At 45.9% G+C, this 27,208-nt stretch overlaps 1 protein-coding gene and 2 long non-coding RNA genes across 5 annotated transcripts in view; 2 read left to right on the top strand and 1 right to left on the bottom strand.

Moving 5' to 3' along the window:
- LOC105473151 (mechanistic target of rapamycin kinase) overlaps positions 1-27,208 on the bottom strand; it is a 149,702-nt gene that overhangs the window by 18,028 nt on the left and 104,466 nt on the right. For both annotated transcript variants that reach the window (XM_011726788.2, XM_071100808.1), the window contains exons 31-47: positions 25,309-25,409; positions 21,793-21,908; positions 20,210-20,287; positions 19,894-20,001; positions 15,989-16,114; positions 15,757-15,888; positions 10,833-10,948; positions 9,283-9,400; positions 6,743-6,991; positions 5,954-6,054; positions 5,075-5,171; positions 4,587-4,685; positions 4,131-4,253; positions 3,751-3,933; positions 3,171-3,305; positions 2,790-2,964; positions 663-798 (exon numbers count right to left, since the gene is read on the bottom strand). In XM_011726788.2, coding sequence (XP_011725090.2) covers positions 663-798; positions 2,790-2,964; positions 3,171-3,305; positions 3,751-3,933; positions 4,131-4,253; positions 4,587-4,685; positions 5,075-5,171; positions 5,954-6,054; positions 6,743-6,991; positions 9,283-9,400; positions 10,833-10,948; positions 15,757-15,888; positions 15,989-16,114; positions 19,894-20,001; positions 20,210-20,287; positions 21,793-21,908; positions 25,309-25,409 — 2,193 coding nt within the window. The remainder of the gene's footprint in view (positions 1-662; positions 799-2,789; positions 2,965-3,170; positions 3,306-3,750; positions 3,934-4,130; positions 4,254-4,586; positions 4,686-5,074; positions 5,172-5,953; positions 6,055-6,742; positions 6,992-9,282; positions 9,401-10,832; positions 10,949-15,756; positions 15,889-15,988; positions 16,115-19,893; positions 20,002-20,209; positions 20,288-21,792; positions 21,909-25,308; positions 25,410-27,208) is intronic.
- On the top strand, positions 682-19,805 carry LOC105473150 (uncharacterized). 2 transcript variants are annotated; one of them, XR_011626266.1, is made up of 4 exons: positions 682-818; positions 8,492-8,564; positions 18,888-19,345; positions 19,672-19,805. It is a non-coding gene; the product is annotated as an uncharacterized lncRNA (long non-coding RNA). The 2 variants fall into 2 exon arrangements; XR_011626268.1 differs by lacking the exon at positions 19,672-19,805 and having other exon boundaries at positions 18,888-18,990; positions 19,150-19,272.
- LOC105473149 (uncharacterized) lies at positions 19,996-25,309 on the top strand. Its single transcript, XR_982092.2, has 3 exons — positions 19,996-20,128; positions 20,395-20,521; positions 24,450-25,309. It is a non-coding gene; the product is annotated as an uncharacterized lncRNA (long non-coding RNA).

The following is a 27,208-nucleotide window of genomic DNA, read 5'->3' as shown; positions in this document are numbered from 1 at the left end:
CAGGCTGGAGTACAATGGTGTGATCTTGGCTCACTGCAACCTCCGCCTCCCGGGTTCAAGCAATTCTCATGCCTCATCCTCCTGAGTAGCTGGGATTACAGGTGGCCGCCACCACGCCCAGCTAATTTTTGTATTTTTAGTAGAGACAGGGTTTCACTATGTTGGCCAGGCTGGTCTCGAACTCCTGACCTCAAGTGATGCACCCGCCTGGGCCTCCCAAAGTGCTGGGATTATAGGCGTGAGCCACCGTGCCTGGTCACCTTTTAATTTTTTTAAATAAATAGTGATGGGGTCTATGTTGCTTAGGCTGATCTTGAATTCCTGGGCTCAAGTGATCCTCCTACTTTGGAATCACAAAATATTAGGATTATAGGTGTGAGCCATTGTGCCCAGCCTTTTTCTTCTAAAGAGACAGTCTTGCTCTATTATCCAGGCTGGAGTGCAGTGGTGCAATCACAGTTCACTGCAGCCTTGAACTCCTGGGCTCAAGCCACACCCCTGCCTCAACCTCCGGAGTTTCTGGAACTACAGGCATGAATTCAAGTGCCTGGCTCCCTAATTTTAGTTTTTTTGTTAAGGTATAATACATGACTACATGAGACAAATGTAGGAGAAAACTGGAAGACTTCTCAAATTGTTGCCATTTCAGGGTTTCTGAATACCTGAGGTTTTTCCGAAGAGATGTTGGGTCATTGGCCAGAAGGGTGTTAACCAGGCCGAAGAGCTGCATCACACGCTCATCCTGGCGCAGATCTTCATGGCCTTTTAGAAGGAAAACAAACTCATGCCCGTTGCTGCCTGTAAGAACAGTGGGAGCGGTAAGTGTACATCAGAGGTCCTCAGCTCTTCAGCTAAGAGCACCACTGCATTCAAGAGATCCCACAGACTACATATGCCTTACTTAATCACACGTTCCTCACAAAAAGAAACAACAATCCTTAGAACTGATGAAAAGAGTGGCTTTGCCTTTTATGGTTCTCAATGACCAATGTTGTTCAAATTAAAACAAAACCAAACCTGTTTTTGAGGACCAGGAATGGTTAGGCACAGAAATGATCATTCCTGTTTTGTGACCCACTCTGTCCTCCTCTGTTCTGAGAAGCCTGACTCCTACAGGCTGTATCACCGGGGATCCCACTTGGGCATGGCCAATGGTAGAGGGGTACTGGCAAGAGGTCAAAGGATGGGTAGAAGGAGAGGTCAGGATATGTGCCCCCCACCACCAGCCTGGCCCCAGTTCTAGAAGCCGCCACACCACTCTCTCTGGGCCGCAGACTCTGCTAGATGGCCTCTCCGGCACAGTGATGGTTCTTGCTGGGCTCCTTGTTCTTCCAGTTCTGGAGTGTGGGGGTGAGGGCTGAGTAACAATTTCTCACTTGTACTTGTTCATTAGCGCTCCTTGTTGATTCTGTTAGCTTTGTTCACACCTCTGGAAACAATTCCTTTCTTAAAACTTTCTTTAATTAAACACCCCAAGAACCAGCCTGACCCACATTTTGGTATCAGAAGACAACAGCCCATGCAGAGACAATCACCTGTGGACCATGATTAATTGGTGTTGGTGAATAATCACTGCATTTAAGAAACATTAGCATTATGAAGAGCGAGAGGCGAGGCCGGGTGCGGTGGCTCACACCTGTAATCCTAACACTTTGGGAGGCTGAGCTGGGCAGATCACCTCAGGTCGGGAGTTTGAGACCAGCCTAACCAACGTGGTGAAACCCCATCTCTACTAAAAATATAAAAATTAGCTAAGTATGTGGCGTGCGCCTGTAATCCCAGCTATTAGGGAGGCTGAGGCACGAGAATTGCTTGAACTCAGGAGGTGGAGGTTGCAGTGAGCCGAGAGCATATCACTTCACTCCAGCCTGGGCAACAGAGTGAGTCTCTGTCTTGGGGGAGGAAAAAAGAGTGAGAGGCAGCCGGGCACAGTGGCTCACACCTGTAATCCCAGCACTTTGGGAGGCCGAGGCAGGCGGATCACTTGAGGTCCGGAGTTCAAGACCAGCCTGGCCAACATGGTGAAACCCCAACTCTACTAAAAACACAAAAATTAGCCAGGTGTGGTGGCACATGCCTGTAATCCCAGCTACTCAGGAGGCTGAGGCAGGAGACTCACTTGAACCTGGGAGGTGGAGGTTGCAGTGAGCCAAGATTGCGCCATTGTACTCCAGCCTGGGCAACAAGTGCAAAACTCTGTCTCAAAAACAAACAAACAAACAAACAAACAAACAAACAGCGAGAGGCCTCAAAGTGCCACCACAGCACTCAGGCCTCCCTAAACATCCCCCATAAGTAACACTCTACCCCAAGGGAAATTCCAGAGGCCACTTGCTTAACAAATCTCACTGTGAGAATCCACTTGTTCATTTTACACAATCATTTACCACAGAGGCTACGATGGTAAAAAAAAAAAAAAAATTTCAAGAGCCAGAAGCCCCCTTTTCAGAGGAGCTAGCAACTTCCCTGCTTGCACCCAGCTGCCTCCTTCCTGGCCTCATCAGTCCCCAACACCTGCCTTCCACTGTTACTTCTCTGCTTTGTATGCCTTTGTCATTCCCTTTATGTGTGATCATGCTTGACATAAGCCCAACTACATGAATGAACTAAGTCCTGAGGACATAATAAGAAATTTGCTTGTCCTCTATTTTCCTCTCAATGAGCATGGGAAAGATGTAGCTATGATAGGTGAGTAGTGGGAATGGCAAGCAGTAATTTCAGAAGAGGGAAGAGGTCTCAGCCAGGGTAGGAGGGAGAAGCGGGTGACAGAAGTGCACAATGGTCCTTACCCATAAGTGTCAATTTCCGGGGCCTCTGCTTGGATGTGATGACTTGCAAAGACGGTGCTATGGACTGAATGCGAATGATTGGCTGGTTGGGGTCATATGTTCCTGGCACAGCCAATTCAAGGTCCCGGCACATCAGAAGTTTTGGGGAAACATATTGCAGCTCTAAGGATGTGAGCTGTGAATAATTACCAAAGGATTTAGTGTTCTGCCTCCAGGGAGGAATTTAAATGCAATTTAACTATTTTTCAGTGGATTGCTAATAACAATTACTTGTCCCAAAGCAGAAGTAAAACCAGATGCTTTGGAATGAGTGTTAGAACATTCATAGACAGTAAAACAGAGAGGACTATAATGACAGTTAACCCTGCCAGAAGCTCCTACCTGAGGCAGCTGCTTTGAGATTCGTCGGAACACATGATAATAGAGGTCCCAGGCTTGAGTGAGGTCCTTGACATTCCCTGATTTCATGTACTTCCTGCACCACTCTTGGGCCTCCATTAAATCTCGACCATAGGCCTGAGAGAGAAAGCAGGTATATTTTCAAGTGGTTAAAGTCTCAACCAAGCCAGGAGGTAAAATCCCCAGGCTGACTGCAGACATTACTCAGGAGCCCGCTGTGGACTGAAAACACTGGCAGGGGGCTGGAGAAAGCGAGAGCAGAGGTGCAGGCCTCCAACCCTGGAGTTCCCAAACCAGCAGCATGGCTTACAGGGAAGGAAGGGTGAGAGGAGAGATGAGATGACCCCTTGAGAAATCTTGGGCTTTTCCAGTTAAAATTCAGGAGGGTCCCTGTAACTAATTTCTGGTGTTTTATGCTCTGTGACCTCCATTAGAGCTCGTTTTATTAGTCTGACAAAGGCCTTGGGTCACGTCCTTTCATTTTGTAAAAACTTTTCTCATTTTTTTTTAGTGGCAGAATGTTTCCACAGGGTTATGTCCTTTCGTGTTTATTACCCCATACCTGATTGAAGGATGTCTCCTTCAGAGTCTGGGGGCCCCGTTCCATCATAGCATGCAAGGGCTCCAGCACCTCAAACATGCCTTTCACGTTCCTCTCCCCAAAGTACAAACGAGATGCCTCTTCCAGGCCTTCGTGCCACATCTCATGCCACAGGATGGCCACTCGGATCAGCTCCTCGCTCACCTGAAGCCAAGAGAAGAAGGAGAGAAGCACCAAGAATCAGCTAACCTCAGAAAGGTCTGTTTTGGAGACACAGGAGGAACTCTTTCTGGCAGTCAAAGGGAGTGCACAGCACCAATATGAGGAAGAAAAACAATCCCACTCGCACCCACCAGCTAGGTGACCAGGGTCTGTGGAACCCCACAGTGGCTCCAACTCACCATCATGGCCTGCTGGACCAGGGTGTTGCTGTGCTCACACATGTTCTTCAGAATCTTGTTGGCTGCGTTGTGCCGGGCTGTCGTGGTAGACTTAGAAGCCACTGTTAGGGGGTAGATGAGGGCCTGAGGGAAAGACAGAAGGAACATCTATAAAGGAATGTGGGTTGGGGGAGAGCTGGTGTGAATTTTAAGGAGAATGACAAAACAAGTGGTGAGTGTGACATTAATATCTGCTTGAGGCTACCAGGAAGGGGCTAACTCAAGTCTTGGAGGGAATATGCTTTCTTTTCAGCAAGGCTCCTGGGCCCTCTGGGACAGCTGGCTGGACAGACCCTCCTGGGCCAGGATGGAACACATGACTCCTAGTTCCTGCGCTTGTGTCTCCAGGGCAGCTTTTGGAAAGGCTGACCACCAAACCAGTGGTTAGAAGAGAAACTGCTCAGGGTCTCCACGTACCTGGGGGTGGTACCGACCAATGTCTGTGAGAAGCTGGTGAATGAGACGTCCCACCAAGGGTCTGGGAGTATCAATTCTTGCAATGAGCTGAGGTATAACCTGGTATTCAAAAAGACACAGTATGTGGCATATGAGACTTGAAACAACTAGTTATTCTTCTAGGCAAAGATCAATTATTGTCACTTGTTTTGGTTGACACTCTGAAATGGTTCATTCCCTTCCCTTTAGTTTCTAAAAGAAAATAAAGAAAATATGGACCCTTGACCCTGGGACTCAGCCCTACTTCCTTAGCACTGTATGAACACATGCTGCCTTGCAATGCTGAACAGAGCATGCTTGTATGAGGAGACACACAGGAGAGAGACTTGGAGCCACCTTCACCTGTAACCGAGTGTCCTCGCCTGTAGCCAGGTATCAATCTGAATGGCTCTGACCCCCTCCAGAAGAGAGAATTGGGGCCACCCTTACCTGTACCCAAGTGTCCTCACCTGTAGCCAGGTATCAATCTGGATGGCTTTCACTCCCTCCACTAAGGCCTCATTGACATCTGGCCAGTGACCATAATCAAACCATAAGGTGAGAACTCTGAAAAAGAAATGAGAAAGTCATAGAAAATTTAGTTTCCCAGTTTTTGCCTGTCTGTTTTTAATCTTTAAGGCTCCCGAGAAGAGATCTGGCAGGGACTCCAACCAGTGACTCTCAAATGTGTTTGCTCTCCCATGGGAGCAGGTGTCTGTGATGGGTGGCTGTGCTCTTGACTGAACACCACAAGAATCACCCTGAGCAAATGAGCATTTCATCCCAGGTCACTGAGGGGTCACCACAGCACGTACGCAGACATCAAACAGACGAGCCAGGATGACCTTTAGAGAGCACAAGTCTGCACATATATGAGTCGCTGAAGGGCAGAGGCAACAGGGACACCTGCCTCTTAGCTGGCTGGAGATCCTCCAATGAAGGACATGGACCTTGTCACCTTTACCCTCTGGACTGACTGATATGGGTCATTTGTTTAGACCTCTCCAAGTTGCTGAGGGATTTTAGAAATACTGTGACTTCAACAGGAAACGGGTGGTCAGAAAAAAAGAAATATTGTGATTAACAAATGGGTGAATAGTCCCTAAATAATAAACCACACATGGGGAGTTCTCACTCCACTTCTCCTCCTCACTCTCTGTAGGTTTCACCCACACAGGTGGGGCCCAGTCAGCTGTTACTCTTCAAACTGCAGTGCAGAAAAAAGGCACATACACCCATCTTGGGTGTCCTCATCAGGGTCAGGAAGGGAAAGACGACTTTTACGTGTGACTTCTATGTCCTGCCATTAACATGGCCTACCAGAGTTGCATCCTCCCCTTCTCTGATACCTGAGTGTATCCTGGAGGTTGTTGCCTCGTGACAACGAGATGGAACGGAAGAAGCCCTGGACGGCAGGCACCGTGTACATCAGGAGGGTTTTGGACAGATCCTGTTGGAACACACATGTGTTAGTGACACTCTTGCCTCAGCTTTCTCATCTGTAAAATGCGCATAACAGCATACTAATAGTACCTACTTCAAAGGGTGGTTATAACAATTAAATTGGTTAATGCATGAAAAAGCTTTAATCATTACCTGGCACACAGCAAAGACTCAATAAATGGCAACTGTATCATAACTGTTATTATCTGGGGCTGACGGTGGCTTCCTGAACTGGATGGTGGGAGGAGATGGGGCTGAGGCTCTGAACACTCAGATCTCTGGGCCTGCCAGCTGCCCTGGTGCATTCTGAACTGACAGTCCAAGGAGAAGGGGAAGAAGTGGAAGTGGAGAGAAAAAGGCAGAGGATGGATCTCCCAAGCCCCATCCTCAGAGTGGACCTGCAGCTGCGTACAGCCACCCACACACAGGTGCAGCACGTAGAGAATGAGCTCATCCACGGGGAAGCTTGACGAGGAGCTTGTTCTTCAGTGTGGAGGCTGCGTCAGCTCCCCAAACACAAATATCCACACAAAGCCCTGTCTCAGGCAGTGCTGGATGGCAGACAGGCAGTATTTTCCAGCTCCACCTGGCACTTCAGATACAGCCTCAGGTTCCTTTTAAGCTTAACAACAGTTCCATTTCTCAGAGAGCCTGGCACGTTGGTTGGTTGGTAATAAGGAAGAAGGGAAGGGTACCTCAGTGACCTTCTTCTGCAGCGGCGATGGGGTGGGGCTGTTCTCGGTGCTCTCGGCCTCGCTCTCACTGTTGCTGCCCTCGGTGCTGGCGGTGGTGGTGGCAGTAGCGGCCGTGGTGGCGGCAGTGGTGGTGTTGGTGATATTAGCCCCGCTGGCATGACGCAGTTTCTTCTTCTCGTCACGGGCTTGGTTCTGATGTTTGTAGTGTAGCACAGCTTCGAAGTTCATCACTGCCCACGCGTGCCAGGCCTGGTTGGGGAGAAAGGCAAGGACAGACACCGGAGCTGTGACCAACAGCAGGGCTCAGAGGAGTGCAAGGTAAATGCTGAGGAACAGCTGCCCTGCCTCTTCTCTGTGTCCATAAAGCAAACACTTCAAGGAGACACTCAGAAATGGCTGTTTTACTAAATTCAACATGATCCACTGACTTTGTGGAGCACTAACTACATAATGTACTGCTGTGACTGCACTGCGAGAAGGGCACAGCAAGAGGAGCAGGAGACAGCTCTTGCCTCAAGGGATCTCCTGGCCTTCTAGGGGAGCTCACGCACAAACCTGAAGACCTAGGTACTCTGCAAGGCACAACGGGAGTAGCAAGGACAGGGATTTGGAAAGCTTTGTCAAGAAGAGGGATTTGGGGTAGGTCTGGAAGAGAGCTGCAGAAGGGCAAGGAGGGAAACAAGAGAGCAGCGGTGGGGACTACTTGGCAAGGGGGAAGATAAGGCCAGAGATGCACAGATTGGTTCACGGGAAATAAGCCCATGGATGTGACTGCGCAGGAGATACACGCAGGCGAGGAGTGAGAGCGAGGCCAGTAAAGCATGCCTGGAGCAGGCACGGGGCTGGCACTTTCACCCAGAAAGCAGAGCTGCATTGGATATAAAGTGTACATTTAGGGGAGAGCAGAAGCGGCAAGTAGAAGTGGGGGCAAGCAGCAGTCATCACAATATTTCAGGGGAGCAAAGTCTTGACAGGTCACCAGATAGTGGACAAAGGAAGACATGAAGAGCATAGGAGCATGATGGAGAAAGAATCTCACCCATCTACCTGGTCTCCACACCTAGCCCATGGCCTGACAGAGAACCAGAGCTCAATCCTTGATGGACGAACCCTTGGTGCTTATTCGGATAAAGGAATACTACTGTCTCTCTGGGGTTCTGAGCGGCAATGACTCTATAGCGTACCACTGCTTGGTTTAGCAAGTGTGAGGCAGAGTTTGCTTCCAGGCACGGTAACTCTGCAGTGACAGTAGGACACTACGTGACCCATTAATAGCTGAACTTTCTGAATAATCAGGAAATTCATTTGTATGCCTTGCCAAAAACCTTGAACACAGGTGTATCCGTTTTCTCATCTAAGCAGAATAGACTGATCACAATTAACCTTTACTTGGTGAGTAAGAATTCTACAATGACCCAGGTTTCAGTTTTTCCATACCTTCATTTATTCCCCGAACATCTCTTGTATATCTGCTATGTGCCTAGCAATGATCTGGTGTCAAGGTGAACCAGACAAACAGTCCTGGCATGCACACAGGGCCATGACGTTGATGGTAGAAGACATTATAAAACTAAAGGGACCCACATTAGGAAATGCTTTTAAAAACTAAAACTAAAGTTCCTGAAACCAGCTTTTTTCTTGTGATTTGCTTACTTCCTAAAAGCTAAATGAAGAAAAGTAACTCTGGTTAGAATGCAATTCTGATTAATAAGCTTCCAGCTAATAGTGTTTACTGGATGTATTTTCCAGCTTTGGACATGCAGCTTTGGACATACAGCTTTGGACATTCATGCAAACCAGAATGAAGCATGTCTAAACAAAGGTAAGATCTGTATTATAAGTGCTTCTGCAGTCCTCAGATGCAAGTTTAGATTTCAGAGGGATTAATTCACAAAGTATTGGCAAACCAAGGAGATACTGGAAAGACATCAATGACATCTGCCACACCTACTTACCAGGAAGCCTCTCAAAAAGAAATGAGAATGTGTGTTCTCACTAAAGATATATACTTGCAAAAATCACCCCTCCATCAATCACATCTTTTAAAAATTTTCTAATTCTGTTTATCTCTTTCAAAAGTTTCCTGTAACATAACAGGATGTTACTTGGATCTTTCCAATAAAAATAAAGAAAGTTAAGTTCTTAGCTGAGGAGCAGGCAAGGATGGAAATCAGAAAAATGCTGAGCAGGAACAGATGACCCAAGGGAAGATGACGCTCCAGAGATTAACCATGTGTCCAGATGCTCCCAGGAAAACAAGCAGCTCAGAATCTATAAGACAGCAGCAATCCCCAGCACCCCACACACCTAATAATGGTGTAACAAGTATTTCTCACAATAATCTTTCTGTATTAATTAAACTTGTAGGGGGAAACGCAGGCTCCCTGGGCCTGTGACTGACAGACTCCAGGGACTCAAGAAGCAAATTAACAGCATCAGCCTAGCTCCACAGAAGCTCAGCTGTAACCACGAGCACACAGGAGGACATGAGCAAGCCAGCCAGGGTGCTGGGTCTCGCAGGCGGCCCTGCTTCTGATCACCTTGTACCAGCTGCGGTCGTGCTCGGTGGCAGCGCTGTAGTACTGCAGCACTTTGGGGATTGTGCTCTCGTTGATGCCCTGTAGATTCAGCTGCCACTCTCCAAGTTTCAGGAAGCATCTGGAAGCAGAGAAACAAGCCCCCATGATGCTCCCTCCTCAAAACAGCCCTCGTAAGAGGGCCACGAATTGTTAGGGGGACACTGAAGCCCTTCTAGTATTTCCTCTTGTTCTCAGGAGGCAATGTGAAGGAGCCAGCAAAATTTTCAGCCATATGGAAGAAAGGAGATGGGCTTTTGGAATACATTTTTTTTTTTTTTTTGAGACGGAGTCTCACTTTGTTGCCCAGGCTGGAGTGCAGTGGCACGATCTTGGCTCGCTGTAAGCTCCACCTCCCGGGCTCACGCCATTCTCCTGCCTCAGCCTCCCGAGTAGCTGGGACTACAGGCGCCCGCCACCACACCGGCTTAATTTTTTGTATTTTTAGTAGAGACGGCGTTTCACCGTGTTAGCCAGGATGGTCTTGATCTCCTGACCTCGTGATCTGCCCGCCTCGGCCTCCCAAAGTGCTGGGATTACAGGCGTGAGCCACCGAACCCGGCCTGGAATACAATTTTAAGATACCATCTTTCCATCTTGACCTTTGTCTCTCAATGACAGCATAAACCAGGTACCTGGTACAGATAGGTCTATATGGACCTATCTACCCCAAATCCAATTTTTGTGGGTGACAGTTGTTGAGAGTTACTTCTCTTATTGCTATATGGCTTCTCCCTTACTTTTCCCTTCCCCTCCATTCATTGAAATGAGATTAGCCCACATTTATTGACTGCTACTATATTCCAAGTGCTGCTTGAAATGCTTGACATTGTACTCTTTGCATTAATCCTCACACTACTTTACACCACCCTAGGAAATAGAAACTGTTATTGTCCCTTTTATATTGATAACTGAGGCACACAGAGGTTAAGTCACTTCTCTGAAGTCAAATATCAAATCTGCAGCATAGGGTGGCACAGTGGCTCACACCTATAATCCCAGCACTCTGGGAGGCCATGGAGGGAGGCTGGCTGGAGTCCAGGAGTTTGAGACCAGCCTGGGCAACATTACACTTGTAGGGGGAAACGCAGGCCTGTTGTTTGCAGAGACCTCATTTCTACAAAAAACTAGCCAGTGTGGCGGCACGTGCCTGTAGCTACTTGGGAAATTGATGTAGGAGGATTGCTTAAGGCCATACTCTAGCCTGTGTGACAGAGCAAGACCATCTCAAAAAAGAAAGGCACCATATCTGACATTTGAAAACAAGGACTCTAACTCTAAAGTCAGATGCCAAGAGAACAGCACATGGGTGTTCTTGGGCTGCTGAACCTAGGAAAGCAAGTGGCAGAGACTTTGGAGCAGCATGATTTGGTGGTTGCCTGGGATCCCTACTGGAAAAGGAAAGAGATGTCAGCAATCAGCCACCCAAGAAGCTTTGAACTCCTCCTTGCTGCAGAAGCTGCTGGGATGACAGGGCTGGAATATGACTTGCCCCAGGTCAGTAGGGACCTCACCGGGCCATGAGCTTGTGCAGTTCCTGCTTATGCTGCTGGTCCTCAGTAGCGATGGCATGCTGGGCCTGTTGCTGCATGGTCTGGACAAAATGCTGCATGTGCTGGAAGGCATCGATCTGTAACAGGACAAAGGCAGAGAGAGCCACTTGGTATGTGGCCCAACTTCAGAGGAAGGGAGCTACCGTTCATCTGATAGGCACATGAGTCAACCCCTCTCCAAAGAGAATACCCTAAAGCACAGGATGACGACCCCATAGGACAGAGGACCAGGGCGTGATGCTGGGAGAGGCTGGGCTTTTCAAAAATATTCATGACTTATTCAACTCAAGTCTTGGCTCTCCTCTGCCAACTATAATTACCAGTTTTATAAGCCTTGGCAGTTTCATGCCTGGCTACCCCAAATAAAAATTCCTATGAAGTAATTTGAAACAACTGCTTACTTCACTATCAATATGTTACCCTGGGGGATATTAGGCTTTTGGGAATTGTTTCAAGCTAATAAAACTTTGGTATTTGTTTACAACACCAGGGTACCTTGGACAGTCCAGCAGAGCAAAAACTATAGATTTAAAAATCATATAGCACCCAAATAAGAACACAGATTTGGGGTGAAGACCCTCATGCATTCACATGGAACAGGGAGAAGATATCAGCTCAGCAGACATCTGGTTCAACAGGGTGACTTAGGGGCAAAATCTCCAGAGCACCCTAAAGCAGATATATCTATTTACACTACGGGCTTGTATACAACGTGAGCAGAGGACATGTGAGTCAGGAACAGACAGCTGAACTGAGGAAGAGCAGAGACAGAATCACAGATCTGGGACTACTGTACAAACCCACCACATCCAGTCGAACCAGCATCTTGATAAGTGGGGTCCATATCACTTTTAAAGGGAAAAACAAATCTTTTGTTTTTTCTAGAGGGGGAAAAAACCCACAAATAGAAACAAAAATAATAATAAAGGGCTTCAAGGATGGAGATAGAATGTACAAACATCAAAAGCTCAAATGGAAAAACGGCAAAATCTAAGTGTGTTAACACAGGGAAAGGAAACATTATATGAGAGAATGTGAAAAAGAGACAATGTGTTCTGTGCTGCAGAAGAAAGAAAAAATCAAGACTTCAGATAAATAATAGTTATCCTTATGGTAAATCAAATAAGAGGTACTTTTGTTTGTTTTAAATAAAAACATGTTAGCCAGGTGCAGTGGCTCAGCACTTTGGGAGGCTGAGGCCAGCGGATCACCTGAGGTCAGGAGTTCCAGACCAGCCTCGCCAACATGTCAAAACCTGTCTCTACTAAAAATACAAAAATTAGCCAGGTGTGGTGGGGTACACCTGTAATCCCAGCTATTTGGGAGGCTGAGGCAGGAGAACTACTTGAACCCGGGAGGCAGAGGTTGCAGTGAGTCAAGATCGTGCCACTGCATTCCAACCTGGGCAACAGAGTGAGACTGTCTCAAAAAAAAAAAAAAAAAAAAAAGGCTGGCGTGGTGGCTCACGCCTGTTATCTCAGCACTTTGGGAGGCCAAAGTGGGTGGATCACCTGAGGTCAGGAGTTCGAGACCAGCCTGGCCAATATGGTGAAACCCCGTCTCTACTAAAAATACAAAAATTAGCTGGGTGTGGTCGTGGCTGCCTGTAATCCCAGCTACTCAGGAGGCTGAGGCAGGAGAATTGCTTGAACCCGGAGGCAGAGGTTACAGTGAGCCGAGATCACACCACTGCACTCCAGCTTGGGTGACAAGAGCAAAACTCTGTCTCAAAACACACACACACCACAAAAAAACATGTCAGTGATGATGGTCTTGAAGAAAATGAAACTCCCTAGCTTGGGGACCAGGACGATCCTCAGATGCTTTTCAATATAAGGAATTAATTGGCATGAAGAGATTGGGTTAACCCAGAGCCAGAATGACATGACAAACAATTGAGCAAGCAGTTAATCCATTGCATGAGGACAGGGCAGGCACACAGATGTTCCAACACTTAACACCTGTCTCCCTCAGATGTCTGTCTTCACAGAGATCCATTACTCACCACCAGCTTTGAAAAATAAACTACATTAGTATCCCACACTTGGGAAGTGATAAATTTTCCTTTAATTTTAATTTTTTAAATTTAATTGTTTATTTCTTTAGAGACAGGGTCTCTCACTGTGTTACCCAGGCTGGAGTACAGTGGTACAATGATAGCTCACTGCAGACTTGAACACTTTTCCTCAAGTGATCCTCCTACCTCAGCCTCCCAGTAGCTGAAACTACAGGCACACACCACCACATCCAGTTAATTTTAATTTCAATTTTTAGTAGAGATGAGGTCTTGCTATGTTGCCCAGGTTGGTCTTGAATTCCTGGGCTCAAGCAATCCTCCGACCATGGCCTCCCAAAGTGCTGGGATTACAGGTATGAACCACTCTGTAGTTTTTTTTTCTAGAACTACATTGACCCATCTTAAATCTGATTTTTTGTTTTGTTTTTTTGAGACAGAGTTTCACTCTTATCACCTAGGATGGAGTGCAGTGGCGTGATCTTGGCTCACTGCAATCTGCCTCCCAGGTTCAAGTGATTCTCCCGCCTCAACTTCCCAAGTAGCTGGGAGTACAGGTATGCACCACCATACCCGGCTAATTTTTGCATTTTTAGTAGAGACGGTGCTTCACCATGTTGCCCAGGCTGGTCTCGAACTCCTGACCTCAAGTGATTCACCTGCTCGGCCTCCCAAAGTGCTGGGATTATAGGCGTGAGCCACCACACCTGGCTTAAATCTGATTATATGTATATAAAAAAAAGAATTGGGAGGCAGTAGTAAAAAAAATCCATCACTAAAAAGGTGATAACTCAGTGTGATCATTGCGTACGTCACGCAGGTAGGAGCTAAACCAGGAACTCTGACACTAGGTGCTTTTCAGAGCTCATAAGCTACCTGCATTAACAATCCAGACACTGGGTTTAAACTCTTTGGTGGACTTAATACGGAGCTGAACAAAATATAAACTGCCAAAGCTGGGGAGGCTGGGTATTAAGTTTGGATTTGAAGCTCAATATTTCATTTATCCAGCATAAGAGAATCCAGTATCTTTCTACTGTATAGTACAAGGCAACTTATTTTCAAGGAATTGGAAATTTTCTATTTAAAATTTGTTTTCTCCATCCCCAGGAAACGAAAAAAGGGAAAAGTGATTCTTTCCCTCTTATAAATGAAGACCTGTCACTTGGAAGAAGGGGCTTCTCATAGGCCCGCAGGATTTTAGTTAGGCACAATATTCTGGTTCTAGATTGCATGGGTGGGTTTGTGGGCAAGAACAACGGCCTTGGCTCAGTGAAATTTTACAGAAGACCAGCCTGTCTCTGGACTCTGTGAAGTGTCTCGTCTAGGAAAACATGATACATATACCCATAGCCTGATGCCTTCCAGGATAACAGGGTCTGCTTTTCCCATAAATACTTTCCTTGCCTCAGGCAAGGCAGAGCATGATTCTTGTTAACAGTGGAGGAAAGTAAGGCTCAGTGAGTGTCTTGATCAGCAGCACAATTATTAAGTAGTCAGTTTTCTTTGGGTAGTTCCTTAACTATGAAGATATGACATCTCTAGTTCTGGGCTTGAAATCCCAGCACTTTACTTTAAATAGGTTCCTAATTTTTAATTCCACCAGAATTTGGGCTACTAAGAAAGACTATTCTATGGAGAAGTTGGGCTGGGGTCTTATGTTGAAAGAAGCCACTCCTTGCTTGAGATATTACCCAAAAGACTTCTTCGGCCTGCCTTGGGCAAGACAGTCAAAGACTTGGAGACTATACATAGCAGGGAAACCAGACTATACTCAGATTCAGCACCTTCTGTTTTTCTCATTTGCCTGGAGGAGGTCAGGCTTTGAATCAGAAATGCTCTGGCCTGGGAGGCTCACAGAGACTGAAAAATAAAACAAAACAACAAAAACAAACAAAATATCCAAGCTGCACATTTGAAGAAGGAAACTTAGGTCATTGGTACTGCAGTAAATCCCAAAGACCAGGTGCCTGGGTACAGGCTAGCTGATCCCACTCTGGGTGGCATTCACAGCCACCCTGAGTCAGTCATATATAAAATTAGTCAATTTCTAGACCCAGTCCCCAGATCTCCTAAGTGTGCCTTCCACAGAAACACAACTTCTATTTTATGAGATCTCCCCACAGCAGAGGCTCCCAGTGGGTTTTATTCCTCTCTCATCTCAGGTACCTCACTGTGGGGGTCACAATGGGGAGAGAAGGCTACTTGGTACTCCCTCTTCCTTTTCGTAAGAAGGAGGAAGGGGAAGCCAAAGCAGGTGCTGACTTTGCCTCCAGGGCCTACTGGTTATTAGTCCTCACCATCATCCAGGCAGATTGCTTAAAGAAAAAAACCCCCAAACTAGGAACCACATCTATTTCCCAAGGGCTTGTCTGTAAATAAAGTCAGAGGAATTCTACATTGGCTTCAAGATAACTTTCCCTCCTGGTTTCAGCATTACACCCTGCATGTTATTCCTTTTGAATCCAAACTGATGACAGGAGAGGAGACCAGAAGTCTGAAAAACTCAAATTGGTCTTGTGAAAGTTCTAGTCTGTGTATTCACAAATCTGCTCTTTTTTGTACCAAACAGCCCATCTTCTCTTAGGGGTAGAAAGTGTGCCTTTTCTATGTCCCAGCACTTTCTAGATACAAATACATATAACTGTGATCACATTCATTGGTTTGATCAATGGTATACATGTATCTCCTCAACTATGATTCACTTTATGAAATCAGGCCAAATAGCTTCATAACAGGAAGAAACTCCTGGACATTGTGAGTAGGTGGTTTAAACACTGTTTCTTTTCTGGCCTTAAAGGGGCAGAGAGAAGCAGATCAGGCGGGCATTCTGGAGAAGGTGGTCTGTTCTGGATGCACTGGGATACAGACCTTGCGGGCGCTCTTCCACATGTTTTTCATGTAGGCATAGGTCACCTGAGGGTGAACTGTCGGCAGGGGATGGTCAAGTTGCCGAGATGGATCAACTCCCAGGAGCAACACTAAGGTTTTATGAGCAAGAGCCTTAAAATAAGAGAGACTGGGTTACAGACAGAACTGGACAGCCCAGGGACACCCTGGGGCCCTACCTGCCCATGTGGGTGGGTGGGTGGGTGTCACTCACCAGTCTGCCACTCTTGCCACACAGGCTTGCGTACTTGAGCCAGGTTCTCATGTCTTCATGAGGGCTGACCACAAGGGACCGCACCATAAGGATTTTCTGCCAGTCCTCTACGATACGCTGGCAGCCCTAGAACATTCAAAAGTGAAGATCAGATATGTCTTCTGATACATTGTTTTTGAGGCAGAGTCTTGCTCTGTCGCCCAGGCTGGAGTGCAGTGGTACAATCTTGGCCCACTGAAACCTCTGCCTCCCGGGTTCAAGCAATTCTCCTGCCTCAGCCTCCCGAGTAGCTGGGATTACAGGTATGAGCCACCGTGCCTGGCCTTCTGATACATTTTAACTTCCCTGCAAGTCACAGTCAAATCCACTGTGAAACACAAAGGAGATTTGCTAATAGAATCTAAGCTTTCACTGTGAGTGAAATACCCTTGGGCAGTGGTCCCCAACCTTTTTGGCACCAGGGACTAGTTTTGTGGAAGACAATTATTCCATATATTGGGCAGGGGCGGGGGAATGGTTTTCGGATGACTATTCTACCTCAGATCATCAGGCATTAGATTCTCATAAGGAGTGTGCAACCTAGATCCCTTGCATGCACAGTTCATAATAGGGTTCATGCTCCCATGGGAATCTAATGTGGCTGCTGATCTGACAGGAGGTAGAGCTTGCCCATCCCTCACCTCCTGCTGTGCCTCCCGGTTCCTAACAGGCTACCCACCGGTCCCTGGCCCTGGGTATGGGGACCCCTGCCCTTAGGGACTTCTCAGCAGTTTGAGAGATGGTATAGCATGGGTTTGGAGCTTGAATCCTGCCTCTGCCACTTGCTACCTATGTGACTTTGGGCAAATCACTTAACCTCTGACAGATCTGTAGAGTGGAATAAAAACAGTACCAGTTTCATAGGGATACGGCAAGGATTAAATAAATTAAATGATTGATTTCAATTTATTTTGTGAATGGTGAATATAATACATAATACATCTTTAACTTTAAAATTTTGTTTCAGTCTTTCTGGTTGAAAATGACTATCACTGACAAAGAAATTAAATTTAAAATGTATCATCCAAAGTTCAAAAATGAATTAAATGTAAATAAGTTTAAATAACTTTCAAGTGACATTGTTTTTAAGTTGGTGGCATTTATATTTCTAAAGTTATTAAAGCCTCAACCTCCATTAAGACTTCTGAAAAAACAAAAGACTGTTGAGATACCCTGTATGTTGGCATCTTAGATTCTTTCTTCTTCATTTCTACTTGTCTGAGATAAAAAAGTATACACAGAAGAGGAAATGCTTCATTCAGTTACACTTAGAAATTCTTCTTCTTTCTTTTTTTTGACAGGGTCTCACTCTGTCACTCAGGCTAGAGTACACTGGTGCAATCACGGCTCACTGCAGCCTCAACCTCCCAGGTTCAAGCGATCCTCCCGCCTCAACCTCCTGAGTAGCTGGGACTATGGGCGCACACCACATCTGGCTAATTTTTGTATTTTTTGAAGAGACGGAGTTTTGCCATGTTGCCAAGGCTGGTTTCCAACTCCTGGGCTTAAGCTATCTGCCCGCCTCAACCTCCCAATGTGCTGGGATTATATGTGGGATTGCTCTTGTTGCCCAGGCTGGGGTGCAGTGGTGTGATCTCGGCTCACTGCAACCTCTGCCTCCCGGGTTCAAGCGATTCTCCTGCCTCAGCCTCCTGAGTAGCTGGAACTACAAGTGCATGCCACCACGCCTGGCTAATTTTTGTATTTTTAGTAGATACAGGGTTTTGCCATGTTGGCCAGCCTGGTCTTGAACTCCTGACCTCAAGCGATCCGCCTGCCTCAGCCTCCCAAAGAGCTCGGATTACAGGCATAAGCCACCATGCCTAGCCAAGTGAACTCCTTTTTCACCCTTGTTGATAAGAAGTCAGACTCAGAAGGGGAGTTCCTGAGATCTACTGTTTCATGGTAAATTCCATGAACCCATGGAGCTGAACTCCACGGACATAAACTTAAAAGTCTAGCAACAATGATCTCAGGCTTTTAGCCATGATAAGATGCAGTCTGAGCCTGACTGGAGAACCCAAGGCAAGAAGAGATCCAGTGCCAGTAATGCTGACCTCTCTAACTGCCCTACGGAAGGGTCTTAGGAACCAAAAGCATTGTGCAACTCCAAAGAAAAGTAACAAACATGTATTTTTCCACTACTATAATACTGGTTGGGGATTTTAATTTAAATGATTTCACTACAAAATGGCAGTTTTCTAGCCCCAGCAGTTCATTTGACAGCAGGCCATCCACAAGAGCCAAATTTCCACTATAAATGTAATGCTTTATTTTCAGGCCTTGGACTACAATTTTCCATCCCATGAAGTGTGACAACAATGATTTAGAAAGTTAAAATAACAGAAAAAAGTACATTGAGTGATTGTTTTTTGTTACTTCTCACCAATAGTTAGGTCCTCCCAGATGCTGAAATAATTTGGCCTCCCGTAAGCCAAAAAGCATCTTGCTGCCTCAAGATAGGAAAGTCACGAAGGCTTAAGGTGGTAACAGTGTCCTGGACCCAGTAAAGTCAGACAGGCATCTCTCTTCCCAGGACTCATTCCATGCATCCCCTCCCCTCCAAGTCTACATTTGGATCAAGTCCCACTTGTCAGACTGTCAGAAGGTTCATCAGATCTCTGCTGTAGAAACTCTTTATTATAGGCATTTCAAAGAACTGGGGTGTGTACAGATTAAGTGGGAAATGCTTATTTGTGGAATTCTTTCTGGTGCCCAGGAGACAATTTTCCATCAAAACATTCACTGGGCATTTCATAATTACTAATAAAACATGTAAAAGAACTGTATGTGCTCATTTCAGAGCCATAAATGACTATATTCATAGATGTTCCCGTGCCCATTGCTCTCTCCTTTCCAGGGGAATGTGCCCTGAACTTCCTAGGCAGGAATGCAGTTTGGAGTGAGAGGGTTTTGTCACAGCCTACTGAGACGCCTGAAGCACAAACTTCGACTGGTCTGAAGTGAGAATTTGGAATTAGGTGGGGATCTAGTTGAGAGGAAATGGCTTATAATTGGGGGGATGGATTATGATAGGCAGGGAGACAAATGGTTTCTGGAGTGGTAAAGGCTTTCTCTCTTTTTTTCTTTTGCTGATGAACTTCCTATCCTACCCACTCAAGGAATGGGAGAACTGGCCATCCTTCCCAGAACACTTAAGACTCCTGACTCCCAGAACTGGAGTGACAGTTCCTCATGTTAAAATGATCAGAATGTGATAATGAAAATACTGATGGAGGACTTGGGAAAGCTTCTCTACAAGGGGAAACTGCAGTGGAAAAAAGTCTCAATGCAGGCGACAGGATGACTCTGACCTAAGTAACTATCAACAGGAGGAGTTGGCCAATGAGAACCTAAGGCAACCCCATTTGAAAAGCTAGTGCGGGTGGCCTGCAAGTATAGTTAGAACAGTGGTTCTTAGCTTTGGCTTGTGGAATCATCTGGGGGAACCTGAAAAGATACTGATCCTGAGTCTCTCCCCAGAAATTTAATTGGCCTGGGGAATAGCCTGGGCATCAGGACTTTAAAACGCTTTCCAGGTGATTCTACTGTGCCGCTAAAGTTGAGAACCAATGATTTTGAGATTATGATTCCTGACTGGTCACAGGTGTCATTTATTAAAAAACATTTTTTTTAATTCCTAGAGGAGAGAGTAAGAAGAGACGGGAAAATTGGCCATTCTCTCACAGCTTAAGCTTAGATGAGGAGCATTTGAGCATTCTGCTTTGTATGCAAGCCAAGCAACACACTGGTGGAGGAGGCAGGAAAAGCAAGTTGAGTAAGAGAGGGAGTGGAGGGGGGCACTCTCCCAGGTCCTGGAAGGGGCAGGGGTAGGCGGGTGAACTGGGGCTTTCTACCAAGCTCACCTGCAGTCTCTCCCACCAGATCTGGCGGATGATCTCTCGTCGCTCAGGGACAAGTTTGTACTGGATAACCTCCTCCAGCTCGGACAGCATGTGGCAAGAAACCATGGCCTGACGGAAGCAAATCACATTCCAAACTAATTACTGCACAAACAATCCAAAAGACAGGATTTAAATCATTCCTTCTGGTGTCAGGGTATCTGCCGATCAGAGAAAACAGGCATGTTTCCAGCAGCCTGTGAGTTCTCAATAGCCCATTCTGAAAAAAGTATGGAAATAAGCCTCAAAAATGACAATGTGCAGAATAGTTGACACTTACCCCATATGCCCGACTGTAACTCTCTCCTGCCATCGCAGTTAATTCAGCATCCAGCAGGTCCCTGGCCTTGTCAATGCACTAGAAGAGAAACAACCCTTGGGACTGAGCTCTGGACTTGGGAGCTTAGGGTTATTTTAGGGCACCCCAACTAGCTACAGAAGTTATCTGTCTCGCTTAAATTCCAGGGACGAAGAGAGAAATTTGCTGAAGAAAGGCATTTTCCCAGAAGTGAATGGCTTGAGAGGAGGTATTATCCAATTTCTCATCAAAGACAGAAATGCATGGCATCCAAAACTTTAACATCTATCTAAGGTAACATACACAATCTTAGGTGGCAAGGGCATGGGAATGAGGGCTGTAAAACTGAATCATGGGTTCTTGCATCTCAAGAGGACATAATTGGGGATCTACCTTTTTTTTTCTGAGACACAGTCTCACTCTGTCACCCAGACTGCAGTGCAGTGGCGTGATCTTGGCTCACTGTAGTCTCCACCTCCCAGGTTCAAGCGATTCTCCTGCCTCAGCCTCCCAAGTAGCTGGGATGCTGGGACTACAGGTGCCCGCCACCATGCCCAGCTAATTTTTGTATTTTTAGTAGAGATAGGGTTTCGCCATGTTGGGCAGGCTGGTCTCGAATTCCTGGTCTCAAGTGATTCATCCACCTTGGCCTACCAAAGTGCTGGGATTACAGGTGTGAGCCACTGTGCCCAGCCTGGGGATCTACCCTCTTTTAACTTTTCCTTGCTGGGCATGTTTATGAAAACAGATTCTGCACACACTTCAATGGCCCCAGGTGGTAGCTCTGGCTTCCAAGCACCCTCTGTCCTTATTAGGGGGTGCCTCTGAAATTGGCAGAGATGCCCAATCCTGTGCATGTGAACGGGAGCTCTTGTGTCTCTGACAGAGAAAACCAAGATCTTGGTTCTCATCACACAGATGAGAGCCTGGAGGATGCCACAGCACTGCAGTTTGAGTTTCCTCTGTGCCATCAATTAAAAATCCCTCATGCAGAGCTTTTCCCGTTTTTGAATGTTTAAGGTTAATTATAGTGTCCCAATGCCTTAAGTGCTCAGATCATTTACCAGGGCACCTCATTTAGTCTCGTGTCTGACAGGGTGGATGGGATTACTGCATTATTTCATTCTGCAAGTCAGCACACTATTTGCAAATAAGTACTAGCTTCCTCGGAAGGTAATCAATGTGTGACATGCCTGCATGGCCAGAAGACCCTTGTGACTGATTTCTGCCGCACAGTGAGACTGCTGGCTCTCTGACTCCTATCTTTTGGTGAAATACAGCTTCTCTCTACAGCAAGGGATGTAATGATGACCCAACAAGCTAACTCCAAAAGCAACTGAGACAGCAGCTTCCAGAACACATTTGTCCCCCTCAGAACAAAAAGTAGCCCCAGCAGACCTGCTGGCAGTCTTCTGAGTGCAATGCATCAAAACCATTCAAATGCACTCACAAAGTCAAGTAAACATCAGACCTGAAGTATAATAGCTATTTACTGAAGCTCCGTGTGCTCAGAAGCACTACAATCTTTTCCCTGCTGAGAGATCTGGGTGCATGCAGGTTTTTACCTGTTGTGCCAAGGAGAAGAGGTCCTGATGCAGTGCCAGCACAGCTCTATAAAATGCCCCATCATGGGTGTCCCGAGGGATCATACAGGTGTATTCTTCCATGCTGTCCCACTGACCTATACACACACACACATACACAAAGCATCAAGGGGGTTGGCTGGTTGGGCTAAAGGCAGCATCTCAAATAGGTCTTACCATTGTTACTTTCCTTTAGCTTGGGATACAAACAAGACAAATGCACTTGAGCCTCATGTACCAAAATCCTGCAGAGCCCCTATACACACTATGCAGGTTGACTTAACAAAAAAAAAAAGCCACATCTCTCTCCTAAACACAGGACTCCATGGCTGCCCAGGGAGCATCTTGACAGATGAGGGGGGAAGTGCATGAGTGTGAAGTCTGCACATCAAGTGGGCTGAATGCAGCACCTCATTATCCTAGAGAACGCTCTCAGGTTTCTCCAGGTGAAACAAAATTGCTTTCTTCCCTACTAGTGAGGCAGCTCACAGTTCAATGGTATGTTGGGAAATTACATTTTCCTCTAAACAATTGAAAATAGCCATTACACAGATGATAGGGGACAGGATTAGACACATAGCTTGCCCATTTCATTCTGGCAACATCTTTGCCTCAGAAGGGAGGAGATAAATATTGTAAGCAACTCCATTATAACAAAAAGCTGGGCTAGGTCACAGCACAGTGGTCTCTGTGTCATGTTAGACTGGGGAAATGGCTGCATCCGGGAAGAGGTATTTACTTCTCCTGGTGGGGTGAGTATGTATCAAATGCCAGGATTTCCAAGACCATCTGCAGAAAAGATATCAGCTTCATTAGCTGCAAACTGCAGGGCTGCCAATTTTACAAGGCATTTTCCTGCCTCTCACTCCAGACCATCGGCTCATCCATTCTCTATGCCTCTGGGCACAAGCAAATAGCTAACGATGACTCCTCAGGAAGCAATTTGTTTTTGAAAAATGTTCCGGATCTAGCCCAGAGCTCATGAAAGCAAAGGGTATAAGCTCTGTGACTCAAGAGGGACAGAAGAAGAGAATGGAGGTAGAATGTTATGTAACTTTCCTCTGGGCTCCACAGGTGAAGCTTTTCACCAGGGACGTTCTACATATCCTTTCCCTTCTTATCAAGACCATCTCTGGAACAGATATTGATAATCTTCTTAGCTGGGGCCCAGTGTCAGAAATTGACATGTCTGCAGGGATTGAAAGGAAATCTCTGTTTTAAAATACTCTGGGAGTAGGAGTGAGGTGGGTAAGAATTGGGCAGCAAAGAGGAGAACAGAGACAATAAATGGTGAAAATGTTTGTAATTGCTGGAAAAGGTGACGGGCAGATGGGGGTTTATTATACTATAATCTTCACTGTTACATATATTGGGAAAGTTCTAAACTATAAGTTAAGAAATATGAATAAAAGGAGATAGACAACTGTCTTCTCCCTTTACTCCTGCTTGGGATAAAAACATGACATGGGGAGCTCCAGCAACCATGCTGGATCATGTGAACTTTAAAATGGAGGCACAGGCTGAGCGTGCAAAGCAGCAATCTGGAAAAAGGCTAATGATAATAGAGCCAAAATACTAGTCTGGAAATGCTTACCTCTAGATTTCATTTATAAGAGAGGAAAATAAATCATTATCTTGCTTTAGGCAACCAAAGCCAAATCCTACTGTGGTATAAGATGAAATATGTTTGATCTTTGTCCCTAGTGCCTGGTATAGAGCTATCAAAAACCCTTTGCATTTCCTGAGTGATAGAAGTGTTCTTTATTATTCATAATGAGCCCCTACTGATTATGCTGATAAGGTAGAATAGTTTAAGAAAAAATTTATTTATTGAGAAGGTCAACTACAGAGACGACTTTAGGCATAGCTGGATGCAGGAACCTAAAGAGAGTTCTCATCTCTCTTTAAAACAAAAAAATGAGGGCCACCCGCAGTGGCTCACGCCTGTAATTCCAGCACTTTGGGAGGCCGAGGCGGATGGATCACGAGATCAGGAGTTCAAGCAGCCTGGCCAACACGGTGAAACCCTGTCTCTACTAAAAATACAAAAATTAGCTGGGCGTGGTAGTGGTGCCTGGAATCCCAGCTACTCGGAGGGCTGAGGCAGAGAATTGCTTGAACCCGGGAGGTGGCAGTGAACCAAGATTGTGCCACTGCACTCCAGCCTGGGCGATAGAGTGAGACTCCATCTCAAAAAAGAAAAAAAAATTGTGTGTGTATATATATATACACACACACATATATATGTATACATGTATACATATATGTGTGTATATATGCGTGTGTGTGTATATATATACACACACATATAAAATTGGTAGAGATGGAGTGTCACTATATTGCCCAGGCTGGTCTCAAACTCGCGGGCTCAAGTGATCCTCCACTCAAGCCTCACGGAGTGCTGGGATTACAGGTGTGAGTCACCACACCCAGTCTCCTCATCTCTTGTTTCTGCTTTCAACTGCAAAGGTAAATGGAGACAGAGAGATGCATACCCTAATACCCTGCTGAATGTGTGGGCGTAGGACCCCACTAACCTTGCAGAATATCCAAGCCTACTGCCAAAGAGATTGGTTCGCTAAGTAGCATGTGACTTAAACTTTGCCTAACATTGTCTCTCCCTCCTTCTCCCCTTCCAGGATGGGGCTGGTTACCAGAAAGACCAAGTAATTACCAGGTTTGAACTTTCAGCCCTGTCCACTGACATCCAGGAAAGGTGAAGAGGTTGAAAATTAAAGGCAATAAAAACTCTTGAACAATGAGCTTCCAGGTTGATGAAGGTGCTGGGAGGGTGATGGTAAACCTCAGTACCACACAGGACATAAACTTCTGCACTCTAGACCCTTCTAGACCTTCCCTCATTGTATCTGTTCATCTGTATCTTGTATAATACCCTTTATAGGAAACCAGTACATGTAAGTAAAAGTGTTTCCTTTTGTTCTGTGCGCTGTCCTACCAAATTATCACACCTGTGGAGGAGAGTTATGTTAACCCTGATTTACAGCTGGTCAGTGAGAAACACAAGTCACAACCTGGAACTTGTGATTGGCATCTGAAGTGGGGCAGTATTTTGGGATGAGCCCTTAACCTGTGGGATCTGATGCTATTTCCAAGTAGACAGTGCCAGAAATAAACTACCTGACACCCCATTGGTGTCTGCTGACAATGGCTTGGTGTATGGGGAAAAGCATCTGGCATCAGTATTCTGTGTGAGTGTGCTAAGTGTATATTTCTCACCCACTAAATCTCAATTTTGATTTTGTGCACTCTTTTCCTTGGCCTTCCAACGAAGATCCAATTTTCCCCATGTCCAACAAGTTCATAAAAATCATCAGGTAGAAAGGACAGATGGAAGGTGTAGAAGTAGGTGGATACAGACCGTTTTTACACTTCCACAGACCTGGATCTCCACCTAGAGCCAGCGCCTTACTCTTCTGATGCGAGCCCCTAGCCTCACTCACCCCATTCTTGATGGGGTGCCTGTGAGGGAAGCTTTACCTAAACCCCATGCAGCTGCAGCAGCCATCCGGGCCATCTTGGCTTGGGTCTCATCATTAACCAGGGTCCACTTTTCACAGCACTGCTGGTGGAGTTGACCCCTGAAGGAAATGAATTACACAGTCAGATTAATCCAAATCTCCTTAAACTACCAATCTTCCTCTCCTGCCCCTTGGGTTAGTTGAGGACTACACAGGAACTGGACACCTTTAATAAAAAAGCACATTCTACCAGGTCACATAATAGATAATGAATGGCCTATTTGTTGTTTCTATGATCTGGTGCTCATAATTTGTCTGGGTGAGTTTATCAAGGATAGGAACCATGTCTAACTCTGTGATATGAAATGTCCTGAACATCTGGCTCCCTTCATAAATATTAAATAACTTCTCTCCTATGCCAAAGAATTCTGGGCTCTTTCCCTTTGGCAGGCCTACAGAGAAAGCAATCTGAAGAGACGCATCTGGACATTCATTTTGGGCTCAAAGCTATAGGGAGAACTGGCTCCTAAAAGTATTATACAAATGGTTTCAGTCTGAAATGAAACCCAGATGAAATCAATCTGTACAGAGAAAGGCTCTACAATGGTCACATCTACAGAAAGCTAGATGCTGCTTATTCTCAGAATTTTGCACAATTAACTGAATGTGAAGGAGGACTATGAGATATTGAGATATGAATGGTGCTTAAGACACCCCAACAAACAAAGAGAATGCGGAAGCCCTAGAATAAGGTCTTGCTATTGACTGTTGAAATTCCCTCTCATGTTTCGCTTCTCAATAAAAAGAAATAAACTCTGCTATTATGCAAATCCGAGCCCCGGATTTCATATGAGTTTCAAGATGCAGCTAGGAGACTCCTTAATTTTTCCTGCTTTCTGAAAGACATGCTGCAGGATGATTTAACTTTGCACTGGAGGTGTAGTCACGAGGAAGGGCACAAGTTCTAAGTGGCCCAGGTCAGAAGCCTCATGGAACATGAGCTGCTCTCTACTCTAAGGTGGTGGAGAAGGGCAGGGATAAAGAGGCTGAAGTCAATCCCTGCAGAAGGAATCTAGGCCCACCAAGAAGCTGACTGTGGACTATGTCAGGAGAGGTACTCAGGGCCATTATCCAGCATTGCAGTACGGCGGATATTAACTTTGAAGTCTCTCTGGCACATGATCAAGGGAACCAGGGACACAAGCACTCTGGCTCAATACAGAGCTGAGACCAAAAAGAACTGGTGGCCATGATGCCCTATACACTTACTGAAGCTCCATTACGGGAGCAGGATAAACCTCTGTGTTGGTTTCCTGCCACTGAGACCTAAAAATCTTCACTCCTGGGCCCTGCTAGGTGTTCCCTTAGAGCAGTAGTTCTCAAACGAAGTGTATCAGAATTCCCTAGAGGGCTCCTTCAGATGGCTGGGCTCCACTCTCTGAGTTTCTGACTCATTAGTGTTGGGGTAGGAGCTGAGAATGTGCATTTGTAACAAGTTTCTATGTGACGCCAAAGTTGCTGGACCAGGGGCCACAGTTTGAGAACCACTGGCTTAGAGCAGAGGCACAGCTCATCTGCACAGCATATTTTTATAACGATCCTGACTAGAGGTAGGAGAGAAAGCTGCATGATCTCCAAATGGTCCTTCTAATTCTATAATTCAAAATTTACAGCTGGGGAACACAAGTAACTTGGATGAATGCATCCTCCATGCAAGCTGTCCCTCCTAACTCAGCCTTCCTCTACTATTTTGTTAGGATCAGCTGATTCTGTGCCACAGGACCAAGGATGTAATTTTTTTTTTCATCTAGAGCAGGAAGCAAGTTCAGTGCTGAAATCCCACAAACTGTTACAAGAGACAAAGCAAGGAGCAACGTAGGAGCAGCAACTCGGAAAGGCAAGCCCTAGCAGTGAACCTC

Source organism: Macaca nemestrina, chromosome 1 (genome assembly GCF_043159975.1).
Source record: "Macaca nemestrina isolate mMacNem1 chromosome 1, mMacNem.hap1, whole genome shotgun sequence".
NCBI classification, from domain to species: Eukaryota; Metazoa; Chordata; class Mammalia; order Primates; family Cercopithecidae; genus Macaca; species Macaca nemestrina.
Note: the sequence above shows the minus strand (reverse complement) of the source record. Positions and strands in the feature narration are given on the sequence as shown.